The sequence below is a fragment of the Oncorhynchus mykiss genome, chromosome 27 (genome assembly GCF_057628025.1).
Source record: "Oncorhynchus mykiss isolate SJ-2025 chromosome 27, ASM5762802v1, whole genome shotgun sequence".
NCBI lineage: Eukaryota > Metazoa > Chordata > Actinopteri > Salmoniformes > Salmonidae > Oncorhynchus > Oncorhynchus mykiss.
The window spans coordinates 18,926,545-18,939,871 of NC_143048.1; the positions used below are offsets into that span (position 1 = coordinate 18,926,545).

Sequence of the window (13,327 nt, forward strand, 5' to 3'; positions counted from 1 at the left end):
TGATGAGCCATAGAATGACTTGAACATAGATCTAACCTGCTGATTCGCATGTTCCTGTCTGACAGTATGAGCTTACAGTACCATTACCTAACATTACCTAACACTGAAACAACAAAACATCATTACCTTACATAACACCAAAACACAACATAACATTATTACCTAACACTGAAACATAACATTATTATATTACATAACACTGAAACATAACATTACCTAACATACACCCTTAGAAAAAAGGGTTATTGGGCTGTCCCCATAGAAGAACCCTTTAGGGTTCCATGTAGAACCCTCTGTGTAAGGGGGTTCTACATGGAACCCTAAAGGGTTCACATATATGATAAATTCTCCAAAATACTGTAACCTCTTCCAGCCACAAGCCCTGCCCATAGACTGCAGTATTGATGCCCACCTGCCACCAAGAAGAGCAAGCAGCCAGGACCCAAAATGGTGAAGTGTGTGTGTGTGTGTGTGTGTGTGTGTGTGTGTGTCCCTGTTATGAATAGAAGAGCCGGAGAAGCCTAGTGGTCAGTAACCACTGCTGTTCCTGTTCTGAGATTCATTGAACTGAGGCAGATGCCAGACGAGATACTGTAATCAATTATTCAAACGCTTCCTTGCATCCATATGTAGCGAAAAATCCTGGACATGGCACTGCACTGCACTACGGTTGGCTGGGGAGAAAGCCCAGAAAGACAGACAGCGAGAGAGAGAGGCTGAATGGGAGGATTGTACTCACATGAATTTCCAGGCAGCCTTAGAGAGAAGTGTCAGCATCCAAGTCCACACAGAGAGCTGTCCATTGTCTAAGTCCTACTTTGTTAAAACAGACTCCACAGAGAGAACGGTGAGAAAGGAATAAAAGGGCAGGGTCTGCTGTGTTTGGGAAGAGAAGGAGAGAGAGACCGGAGACGAAGGAGAAGAGAAAGGAAGGGGGGGAGAGGCGGGACCCATACAAAGACTGTTTGAGGATTGGCTAGAGAGCAGTGGGAGGAGTTTAGTTGTCCAATGATATATATCGTATGTAAATGAGATATAAATGATGTAGAGCATCCTCAGAATGTGATGGAGGGATACAGACTGTCTACTGCAATAGGGTGTGACCTCTTTTAACCACGCCCCCTGCCCATAAAAGGACAAAGGTCGCTTTTCACTGCTTCCTCTGGTCTGAATCAGGATGCTATTTAAGACATAAGGAACACATAGAGAAGCTGTAGAGAAGACAATGGCCAAGCCCTAATAACTGTATTTACCATTAATAAATGTAGCCTACCCATTGAGCAACTGATGAGGGGTGATTTTTATAGAAAAGAACTCGGACTAGGATTCCAAACAAGATTCCAAATAATAGATCTAGGGGTTGGATAAACCCACAGTAGAAATGGCTTATCTTTATGCAAAGTTAGTACAGGATGAGAAGAGAAGTGGAGGGAGTGATGGAGGGATGTGAAAACAGTAGAGCAGACCAGCTGGGACTTCTGTATCCTGAAGGGTGAAAGGCAAGAGGACAGGGTGGTGCTAGGGTTTGGGGGTAGGGATGGGGGTACTTGTGGGGTGCAGTGGAACATGCAAGGCGATGCTTTCAGAAGAGGTGTTTAAAAATACCTCAATCCACACACTGTAATATACACACCCAATAAGACCAGAGGTGGCATCCCAAATGGCATCCTGTTCCCTATATGGTGCACTACGTCTGACTAGGGCCCATAGGGTAAGTACTGTAACTCACTATACAGTGATACCCTATTAAGGGAAAGAGTGCCATTTGGGACTCAGACCAGGATCGTCTCCAGTGTTTCAACAACAAAGGCTTTGTGATCCTCACGATTATTTTGTTCTCCTCCACAGCCATAAAGTTCTTCATTAATGGGTTTAGAAAACTGGTGCATCTAGGTGGAGGAGATAGAAAGAGAGAGAGGAGGGAGATAATGTACATGGTGGTAATAGGAGGTGTTGTGTTTATGCTGACACAGGGTTGGAGGGGGTGGAGGAGGGGTGGGGGTGGGCATAGACGGCCCTGTCAGGGTTGCATTGTAAGAGATGGGGTTGCTATGGAGACTGCATCCAGCCCAGATGGCAGCCAGACAGACAGGCAGACTCAACAGCAGCCGCAGATAGCAGAAACCAGACTGTACAGTAGATAACAGAGACAGACTACCGCTACACATACATAACATCTGTGTCCCAAATGGCACCCTATTTCCTATATAGTGTACTACCTCTGGTCAAAAGTAGTACACTATATAGGAAATATGATCCCATTTAGAATGCAAGCATATAATGTTCAAGCAATAACTGTCTCTGATAATTTTACATAATGGAAGCTCTTATCCACGCATCTGTCTGTCTATTTGTATGCTTATCAAGCACAGGATTTAGAGCAGGAGGACAGCTTTCAATATATAATGTCTTTCTGGAAAGCTAAAGATTTAATATAGTGGTTTTTGGTATCGTTTGGTGTTTTTTCATGAGGACCATCACAAAGGTTTATCAAAATAATACATCACGACTCAAGTCACAAACAGTGCCACGTTCACTCCTCTCTCCCAGAGATCTCTGCAACACAACAAGTTAATCCCTCACCCACCCCCTGGGATCAGGCCTGCCTGACCTAGCTGGGGGTAGGCAGGGGGCCCCTATGCCTGGTAGAATGGCAGACTGGGGTGCATGAGTGGGCAGGGGGGCACATGGTGCAGAGGGGGATGCATGGTGTACATTCTGGGGCTTCATGCTGAGGCCCTGGCTGCCAGGAGAGGCAGGGTGGTCCCTGGGACTGGCAGAGCGGTAGGCTGGCTGGAGTGCAGGGGGTACATCCTTGGGGAGGCAGGTGGAGGCTGGGATGCTGGGGGCCACACACTGAAGCAGTTTGGGGAGTACTTGCTGGGTCCATGGCTCTCTCCCTCCATTGTGCTATGCCACCAGGTGCTGGTAGCTTGGGCTGCATCCCAAATGGCACCCTATTCCCTATATAGTACTTTTGACAAGGGCCCATGGCCTGGCTCTCTTCATTTCTGAGACTGAGACCTCAACAACTTGGTTTGGGATTAGTGACGTCCTCCCCACCATGGAGCTGCCTGCCATTCAGCCTGGCTAAGAGACTGGCTGTCTTTGTAACACTGACCCCAATAAGAGCAATACAATAATGTTTGGTTGTTTGTCAAATCAAATCAAATTAAATGTTATTGGTCCCATACACATATTTAGCAGTTATTGCGGGTGTAGCAAAATGCTTGTGTTCCTAGCTCCAACAGTGCGGTAGTATCTAACAATTCACAACAACACACACAAATCTAAAAGTAAAATAATGGAATTAAGAAATATATAAATATTAGGACGAGCAATGTCGGAGTGGCATTGGCAAAATACAGTAGAATAGAATACACTGTATACATATGAAATGAGTAAAAGAAGAGGAGCACTTTAAGAAGAGGAGCACTTTAATACAAATTTGAAATGACGTGATAAATGTAATGCAAAACACTTTTATTATTTAACAGGTTTGTCTATGAAATGATTTGATCTTAATACTGTGTATTTCTCTTTACAGGCCCTCGCCTGTAATTTAATGTCATTTCTACAGCTCTGTAAGTATATCTTCCGGCAAATATAATTTAATAGTACTGGATATGGCAAAGATAGTTCCAGTATTTTCCAAGGTAAAGATCAACAGTGGTTTTATTTAGTCAGAAGAATACTGATGTAAATATATCACTATTATTAAAGACATTGGTAAACATATTACAGTAAGTGTCATGCTCTTCTGTGGGGGAATATGAGGTGGTAGAATGAATAAACAGTGATTTGTTGGTGGCCTACAGCACACTACATGTGGCGTTGTTGTCTCACTCTGCCACCTAGTGGAATAAAGTTACATTTGTCTTTTGGACACATTCTCCAAGTCTCAACTGATCATTATTTACCACTAAAAATCCACTTCAACAGTTCCCTTGAATTAAGCCTTTATAAAATCAATGGATGGATATAAATATATTCAATAGTCCATAGGGCAATGTAACATCTGTCTGAGTAGTCTGAATCTGAATAAATAGATGAATCACGAGTCTAGGGCACCTCTAGAGTCTATATCCTTGTTGTTAGCAAAGCTTGCTCTTCTTTCCCAGTTGTTCAAAGAAAGACATGAATCCATAGCCATCTGGTTTGGGCTCAGGGCTTGTCCAGGACAGACTCCTTTGTCCATTTCTCCTGGTTCAGCTCTATGTGTGTAGGTCTCTCTGCTAACACTCTTGGACACCTGGTCTTGGACACCAGATTCCTCACATTGGCCTGCTCTTCTCTCTCAGGCGTTTAAAGAAAGACATGAATCCATTGGTCTCTGAAGGTTTGGGCTTCGGGCTCTTAGAAGGGTTATCCATATTGTGTTTGGGGCTCTGAGGAGGGTCAGCCTGCTTGGGTTTCTGGGAGACGAGTGTCTGGAGAGGGGTGGGAGAAAACTCCTTTATCTCCTCATCCTGGTTGTGGTTGAGCTCTAGGTGTAAGGGGGGAGGTTTTGTCTTGACTATAGAGGAGCTCTTGTCTTGATTCAGCTCTCTTAGCTCTACATGTGTAGGTCTCTCTGCTGCTGACAAGCTGTTGGACACCGTGTCCTGCTGGACACCAGATGTCTCACAGTGGCGAGGGGTGGTGGGTACCACCAAGCCTCTGTTTTCAGAGTCCCTGGGGATGTTGAGACTTGTTGTCAAGACGTTGTGTTTTGACAAGGGACTCTTAGACACCAGGTCTCGGACACAAGACTTCTCAGAGTGGCCAGGGAGTTTGGTGAGGTTAGGTCCTCCAGAGGCTTTGTGTTTTGGGGACATCAGACCAGTGTCTACTGACTTCATCCTCCCTATGACCCCCAGAGTAGGAGTAGTAGGAAAAATGAACAGATCATCCTCCTCCTCTTCCTCAGTAGGAGGGGCTTTAGGGAGGAGGGTGAAGGTGTGTCTGCGGGTGAGTATTCCCTTGGGGGAGAGGTGAGGGTTGAGGAGGTATCTAGCCAGACTCTCGCTGCCTCTACATGCATCTCCCAGCAGCCGCTGTCTGTCCTCTTGGAAGGTCTTCTGGTGAGGGGAGGTGGAGGTGATGGTGGAGATGGTGGAGGATGTAGCATTAGTGGTCGTAGCGTTGGGTGATCTTGTGGAGGTGTTAGTATTATCGGTGGCATTAGGAGCCTTCTGCTGCTCCAGGCCGTACTCTCCAGACGAAAGACTACCACGGCTGCTCTGATACCTCAGAACCTTCCTGGACACTTCACGCAACGTCTGGGCTTCTTCCTCATTTCCCTCCTCCTCCTCTTCCTCCTTGTCCTTCATCACTGAGATGGGTCTACCTGTGGAGGAGCAAGAGGAGGAGCTGCTGCTACCGGTTCTCCTGGTTGGCTGTGTAGAACCAGAACAAGAACCTCTGTGGTTCTGCTCTGGTTTCTTAGGGTTTTGCTGTGTCTCCTCTGGATTTGGAACCATGTTCTCTTTCCAGTTATTTTTGCTGTGGGACTGGTCCTTCTGGTCGCTCTGAGAGGTCCCAGTCAGGTCTCTGGCAGAGTTCCACTCATTCTCCTTACACACCTCTGTGGCCTTAACAGAACCTTGGTTTCCCTGTTCTGCCGAGGGGAGGTTTACTTGAATGGGGGCCTTCGATAGGCTGCTACTGGTGCAGGAAGGTGTGCCCTTGCCTTTTCTCCTTTGGGACCCATGACTAGTCAGGAACCTAAATCAAATCAAATCAAACTTTATTCAAAGTAAACATTCAAAGTAAACACGAATGTCACAACACTTTTACAGAATAAATGAAAAACACAAAAATACAATACAAAAGGAAAATCGCTAGATAACAGATTATATTTCCAAAAGACAGGTTCAAAAGAGTGATGTTCATTAAAGTATGTCTAACTTCTGTAGTACGGACTCCAGGGCCACACCCTCCAGATCCTTGTCCTGTATGGAGCAGGTGGCGGTGGAACGGCGTTTAGCAGCATCACTCAGCAGTCTGTCTCTGGTTCTCCTCTTCACCTCCGCCACCTCACGATCACGGTTCTCCTACACACAGATACAATAACACAATAACACAATAACACACGCCAGAGACAGTGTGCAACAGTCCAACAAAAAAGCAGGGAAGGCTAAAGAGAAAAGAGTAACTCAATGAAGACAAAAGCCAGCCAAAAGTCCTCACACAGAAAAGAGTGACATGGAAAGCTATGCTCCCAAGGGGGCCAAGATGAAAGTCCGTAATACAGAGAGCATAAATAATAGTATGTAAAAGGAGCATGTAGACTACTTTCTAAACCGTTTTTTACCTGGATGGCCCTCAGGAACTTTGCACAGAAAGAGCTGAAGATGGAGCAGCATTCCTCCAGTCTGAACTTGCTGGGGTCTTCACAGAAGTACTCAGCCACTGAGTCACTGACTGAACCCAGCGACTGCAGAGAGAGCTCAGTCTCAGCCAGACGACACTCTGCTTCCTACAGGGGACCACACACAGAACAGAAATAACTAAGGCTGTGTCCCAAATGGCACCCTATTCCCCATATAGTGCAGTACTTTTGAATAAACCCCTATGGGCCCTTGTCAAAAGTAGTGCACTATACGTAAAAAGGTAAAGGGTGCCATTAGGGTCTCGGACTACATTTCTGAAACTACAGGGGACCACAAACATCAACAACCTCATCACTGGCCCTAGAGATGTAGATTCACCACCAAAGATTATTAAGGCTATAAAAAGGGCCCAGAGTTTTTCCTGTTCAGGTTAAGTGGTCAGGCAAAACCTGTGGCCCTGGAAACATGACATAGGTATACAGTATAGGGGAAGGTAGCGATAGAAGATCTGAAGGCATAGAGAATACACAGGCAGGCTACCTCACCTTGAGAAAGTTCTCCATCTGAGCCCGTAGCTCCTCCTGTTTCTGCACCTCCTCCTTCGCCTCCTTTACTTTCTTCACCTCTCTCTGAAACTCACTCTCTATGTCCTCCTTATGGATCCTACAGGGGGGCAGAACACCAATATCAATCACTCAATACAGAAAAGCACAATCACTACAATAGAATGCCTTATTGTGGGGCAAACAGCAATATTACAAATTTTGTTGAAGTGCGTAAGACATTGTGTATCTGTACCTTGCAGCATCGGCGATGTGTGTGAGTTTGTCTGGGAACTTCAGCATGGCCACATCAACCTTCTGAGCTTGCTACAATCGACATACACATGAACAACTACTGCATCGGAGACAAACAAGATTCTAGATAAAGGATGAGCTTCAAATAAGGGTTATAATTACCATGACTACATAGTGCATGAGGTTCATGCCTGGTTTGTTGGCCCTTGTGTCCACTAGTTTCAGTAGCGATGCCATTCTGAAGCCAATGGCACTGCCAGCATAGCCACCCTATGGACACACAGAGGACAAGTGAGAGACAGTCAGATAGGCTGACAAATTAACCTGAGGATTATTCAAAACTTGTAGAATGAGTTCTTATTTTTCTTGGGCTTACTCAAAGCGTCGGATGCCAACAACTTAGTTTACACCATAGATAAAGGTATACAGTATATAATATCATCTATGATATCATTTTTCCCCCCACTCACAGCGTTCATGTAGTTTCCAGTCTTCAGCACCAGGCGGATCACAGAGTGTAGGTCGTCACACTCTAACAGCTCTGGAGAGACAGACAGACAGACAAATGAGACAGTTGAGCTTAGTACAGATACATATTTACCTTATTACGATCCCGATCACATGCAGGTCACATGCAGGTCACCTTTTCCAGCTGTGATCATGGTGGCGATGGATCGTTTCATTTCATCCATGAATGGGAAAAACTCTTCTTTGAGAACCAAACTGTTGAGGCGCTCCTCATAACTAAAAGAAAGGGCACGAATAATGATTCACATTCTGGAACACAACTGGCATTCAAGACACAGAAAACACAAAATTGTACAAAACTGTGAATAGACGTTTGTAGATGGTTCAACACACACACACTCACTCACCTGGGAACCTTGATAAGTAGCATCATAAACAGGTCTGCTTCAGGAAGACCTGACTGGTCCCCTTTGAACCCAACTAGCTGCTTCACCTGCACACACGCAACAGGGAACAATCTTAGGAAGACACAGCATTACGGTAAGGGTTGTAACTTGGGAGCACACTGTTATAACCGTCTCTCAAGCTAAATATGATCAGTTCACTGTGGTAGTTAGCATCAACAATGGCGGCAAGCTGGCGGCAAGCCTCAGCTCCCACAATGGTGGTCGAACTGGAGTTTGCCCTATGCAGAACACAGGTGCCAAAGCGACAGCGGCCTGATCTATGCTTGTCTACTGGGAAAGGCTGTGTGAAGTACTGTACCTCTTCTTTCTCTGGCAGAAGCTTACACAGCTCCTTCAGTTTACCTGTCCCAAATTTCAGGCCGTTTCCTGAACTGATGTCGTTGATCATGTCTCCCACTGGCCTGGGGAGAGACACAGACACTGATCAGTTACTGTATTAAAACCAACGTGACTTTGGAAACTTCATCGACTGATTCATTCAATATTCTTTCAATCTCCTAGGGGACTAGTCAAGGAGAATAGCTGTGATTCATTCATCTCCAACTACACAATGTGGTTATTTTCCTGAATTACTCATGTTCTAGGGTTGGGTCTCTAAAGGTGTTGCTCATTTCCTCGTTGCCATGTTTCTTTAAGCCTGGTAAGCAAGGCTCCTTCTTACCTCATTGGTTGAACACCCTCTTACGGCATTTTTCCACCTAACCAACCATAGACAAGCCCTTACCTGCTACACATAGTGTATACACCTACTACAGCTGAACTGGAACAATGTTTTCTTTCCTCAGAAGCACAAGGACAAAAACCTTGACACAAAAATACATTTAACAGAAAATTGAAAAGTGCATCCATACATGGACATGAAAAATAAATGTAATGACAAAACATTTGGATAATAATACTTCTATGTCTTATTGCTTTATACTTATTGCTTTTTGAGTTTTCTGTACTGCGAGAATCTTCAGAAAATTAGACACTGTAGCCCATGGCATGTAGTAATTTTGTAATATATAACACAGTAATACTGTGGGCCTACAGAGAAAACCATTTAGAAACACATTAATGCCATGTTTCAAGAGTTAATCTGTGGAATGACCTGTTTGCACTGTTCCTGCAGTAGTTATCATGTCGAGTCGACCTGTTGGGACAGGCTGCTGTACCTCAGAAACACAGAGCTGGGAATGTCAAGCAGCCTAGCCTCAGGACTACCAAGCCTTGCTGTCCCAAATTACACCCTATTTCCTATATAATGGACTACCTTTGACCAGAGCCCGATGTGGTCAAAAGGAGTGCACTATAGCAAGACAGTGCAATTTGAGACTCAACCACTGTGTGATCTTTATCCTGAAACACGTGGCTCTGACAAACCCACAGCTCCACACCTTTAGCACACTTCCAGTTTATATTACGTCCCAAATGGCACCCTATTCCCTATATAGTGCACTACTTTAGATCAGACTCTGGTCAAAAGTAGTGCACAATTAAGAGAATTGGGTGCCATTTGGAATTCAGGATATCTTTGCCTCTCTCTGACACACCTCTTGAACTGTTTCAGGAAGATCCCAACGTTCATGCTCCTCTTGGAGTTCAGAATGGAGACCTGGTGGTGGTGGGACACATAGCCATGAAGACATGAGTTAGTCAGTAAAAATAGAACACACAAACGCACCAACATCAGTCGGTCATTCCAGAACACACACATTCACACAGACACACACGTGAAGATATCAGTAGGTCAATAACAGGCGTTGAGTTTATCAGGTGCTTAGCGTTTTCCTTAAACACAGTCTTCTTCTTTATCACAAATACATCCTCATTCCCCCAAAAACAACTGATTCTGACGGTTAAGGTTTTACTGGTTTGATTGACTTGTTTTTGAGAGCCCATGATAAGCCATTGCAACAGCTGTCAACATACTGACATTCCTAAGTCTTGCTCCTCTATGCTGAGTTAGGAACAAGGACAGGTAAGAGACTAAAGGTCAGTTTCAATAGCTCCACATTTGACCTTTATTGTACTGCCAAGGTAGCCTAAATGTGATAGCAGGGTGGTTTCACTAGCAAACAACAAGTAGAGGATCAGAAATAGCTTTGTCAATATGACAATAGCATTGTAAACCAGGACAATGATTCACAACAGTTCTGTAAAATCCCAACCGACACCTACAGAAAGGGAAGTACTGTATCTTAACTGAACCCACAGCCCAGTTCTTTGTTATAGAGGTAGCATTAGCCAATACATAAAAGTATCAACTGTATGGAAACAATTAGCAAATATTAGTGCTTAATTGACTCTCCCTGGGTAAACTGATGAAGAATAGTTAGGCTATATTGACTCCACCCTTCAGTTTATACATCAAAGCATTCCTAAATGAAACCCCACTCCATAAACATCCTATGTTTGTTAAGCAGAGGAGCATTAAGAGGAACATGTCATAGTTCCAATAAGTCACACAATATCACACATGAAAAAGGGAAATGGTTTCATAGTAAAATGATGGTCATTCATTTAGTCCAATTGTGTTGCTTATTCACAGTAGTTTTGCATGGGGAACTAGTGCTTATCTATAAATCTGATTAGATAGCCTCTGCTGGTGAACTAATGCTACTTGTAGAGGGCAAATATTTATTATCAATCTATTCTCTGAGAGTATAGTTAAATCAAGCACTCTGGCGGTTGGCATTCAGATGATGTTATAGACTTCATAGGTATGTGGACAGAAAGGAAACACAGCCTTCCAATCACAGCATGATAATGAATCATTTAAAAAAAGATTAGGGTAGAATCATCTCCAACTTTTGCTCATACTGGTTTGTTTTGAACTCAACATTTTCACTAATACATCGTTGCTTCCTGATGTACTTGAGTTTGATCCCAGTGAGGCGCACATAGAATCATGATGGAGCCACACCAATAGAGAGACAGCTTCCCAAATGGCACCCTATTCCCTTAAGAGTGACTTTTGACCAGGGCCCAGACCAAAAAACAGTATCATCATGGAGATAAACAAGAGTCATGGGCTGCTGGAATTGATGTATTTCCCAACCTCCACCGAGCCACCTTAACCGTAACCCTAACCCTGGCCACTATGACTACATGACCGAGCCTGTTACAACAGAAAGGCTGTAGGAAAACAACACATCACCCTGTGATGATATGATGTACACCACAACTACACTACACACACTCCCTAAGAAAATCAATTAGGGTCTAAAGAACACATGTCAACATATCCAATATCTCTGGTCATAAACAGAACAAATGTTCATATTCAATACACTGTTTCGGTCTCTTGTCTACCACCAGAAAGTATAGCTGCTCAAAACAAACTCTCAGGTGAGAAATCATGAGCAAGAAAATAATGACAGAATTTTGCATGACATTGGAGAGGCCTTGGCTGGGACCAGATAGGATATGTATGCCTTGCAGACTTCTATACTGTAGCTGATCGAGGAGCAAAATAGCTGATGTGGTGGTACCTCTTGACTTATCCTATTCAACTCCAGCTGCCAGTATAAAACTAGAGAAGTGCTTCCTGGTACAGTAGGTTAGGTCAACTCACCACTTCTGTGCCCTGACCGTTGGTTGGCTTGCCTCTGAGACTCTGTCTGTTCAGAGCCTTCTGCACCTGTCCCTGTCCCTGATGTCGGCTGTGACTGAACAGCTCCTCAATCCTCTGAGTGTCCAGCTCATACTCTCCCAGGGTCTTCTCTTCCGTCCAGATGTTGTGTTTGCCCACCACCACGTGTTTGGGGATCGCATCCCAGTTGAAGTTACGCATCTTGGAGCCGCTGCGCTGGAGGCCTCTAGATAGCCCAAAGTCCATGTCAGGGGGAGGAGGGGGGCCAGGGGGAGGGGGGCCAGGGGGAGGTGGGGGACCAGGGGGAGGTGGGGGACCAGGGGGAGGAGGTGGGGGGGCAAGGGGAGGTGGTGGTGGAGGAGGAGGAGGTGGGGGGGCGAGGGGAGGTGGTGGTGGTGGAGGAGGAGGTGGTGGAGTGACTGCTGATTCCATCTTTAGTGGAAAAGAATTAGATGGACCAAGGATCAGGAACTGATCATGGTCTCATCATTATTGCTTCATCATTACCTCCATTTTGTACCTGCAAGGTGTCACGGAAATGTTCTTTGATTAGTGTTTAAAATCAGTTATTGAAGAGGGTGATATAATCCTTTTCCTTGATTGATCCCTCCTGTAAAGAAATAATGGTATTGGTGAACTTTTAACAGAGAATGGTAGGCATGCAGCAGAACTTACTGTATTGCCAGGCACCGAACAAGCCTCATGACAATTGTTGCTGAAGTGCTCAAATGAGACAACGTATCAACAAATGCTTAATTCGAAAGACATTGAAAGCAGCCTAATGATAAAATACGTGTATGAATTTACAAATCAAAACAATACATTCACCAGAAAAACTGAATACAGTAAGCTACCTATTTTGATCAGGTTTTCTCTTTAAGCTACTAATATGTTATAACATTCAAAGTAAGGGAAGAGGATTCTGTAGCCTACCTTACCTGCTCGATATGCAACGTTCCACCAAGAGTGAAAACAATTTTGAAACACCAAAAACTACAATTCAATTGAATCCATGAGTTATTAGTCCGCCGCCTTCCTCTTCAAACTTCAACATCGGACGTGTGAATTGAGTTGGTCTGCTACCAGTGCTGTCAGGTTTCCACTAGATAACTCAGCCACAAGGTCAGGTTTCACAGCCACATAGTCAACATTTCCAAAACATATATAATATGCTTTTTGGTCTTCATTTAAGGTTAGGGTTAGGAATAAATTTAGCAGTGTAGTTCAGGTTAGGATTAAGGTTTAAAATCAGATTTGAAGAAGATCAATTGTAGAAATGGGCGGGGTTTAGCGATAATTATGACTTTGTGGCTGTGTTAACTAGTGACGACCGAGGTGTTAGAGGAGACGTAAAAGTATGTCGCAACTTTACGTGCCTAAAGATGTATATAAACCCTGAATTGCTGGTACAACATTTTGGCCATTGAGAGACCGGTCGGCCATATTGGCACTCCCAAGTAGGAGCAGTCCTCCATAGGAATGATCGAAATTATACAGTTTTTCAATAAAAGCTGCACTATGTCACTTTTTGGGCGACCCCACCAAATTCACGTAGAAATGTGTGTTATAGGTCTGTCATTCTCATTGTCTAAGAAGCGGTAAATCTGTTCTCTGTGTTCTTAACTGACTTACCTAGTTAAATAAAGGTAAATAAAAATAAAAAAAAACACACAGGACGGTTGAGCTAACGTGTAAGCAACAAGA

At 44.2% G+C, this 13,327-nt stretch overlaps 2 protein-coding genes across 4 annotated transcripts in view; both read right to left on the minus strand.

The window, feature by feature from the left end:
• Nucleotides 1-963, minus strand: part of LOC110507668 (tripartite motif-containing protein 3) — a 42,777-nt gene extending 41,814 nt beyond the window's left edge. The window contains exon 1 of the mRNA XM_021587798.3: nucleotides 740-963. The gene's annotated coding sequence lies outside the window, so the exon portion shown is untranslated. The remainder of the gene's footprint in view (nucleotides 1-739) is intronic.
• Nucleotides 964-3,419: 2,456 nt separating this feature from the next.
• Nucleotides 3,420-12,915, minus strand: LOC110507669 (uncharacterized). 3 transcript variants are annotated; one of them, XM_036965360.2, is made up of 13 exons: nucleotides 12,562-12,915; nucleotides 11,606-12,233; nucleotides 9,582-9,643; nucleotides 8,345-8,447; nucleotides 7,987-8,072; nucleotides 7,755-7,855; nucleotides 7,582-7,652; nucleotides 7,274-7,381; nucleotides 7,113-7,183; nucleotides 6,860-6,977; nucleotides 6,296-6,460; nucleotides 5,890-6,035; nucleotides 3,420-5,706 (listed from the first exon to the last, which is right to left on the minus strand). In XM_036965360.2, the coding sequence occupies exons 2-13, from the start codon at nucleotides 12,053-12,055 to the stop codon at nucleotides 4,275-4,277; spliced, it is 2,913 nt and encodes a 970-aa protein (XP_036821255.1). In that variant the 5' UTR covers nucleotides 12,056-12,233; nucleotides 12,562-12,915; the 3' UTR covers nucleotides 3,420-4,274. The 3 variants fall into 3 exon arrangements, with proteins under 3 accessions (XP_036821255.1, XP_036821257.1, XP_036821256.1); XM_036965362.2 differs by having other exon boundaries at nucleotides 11,606-12,143; nucleotides 12,562-12,902; XM_036965361.2 differs by having other exon boundaries at nucleotides 12,557-12,860.
• Between the last annotated feature and the right edge of the window lie 412 nt (nucleotides 12,916-13,327).

Coding starts and splice junctions, on each gene's coding strand:
- LOC110507669 (XM_036965360.2), bottom strand. CDS start 12,055: ATGGAATCAGCAGTCACTCCACCACCTCCTCCTCCACCACCACCACCT. Junction 9,644..11,605: donor ACGGTCAGGGCACAGAAGTG/GTGAGTTGACCT, acceptor CACCACCACCAG/GTCTCCATTCTGAACTCCAA. Junction 7,382..7,581: donor CTGGAAACTACATGAACGCT/GTGAGTGGGGGG, acceptor GTGTGTCCATAG/GGTGGCTATGCTGGCAGTGC.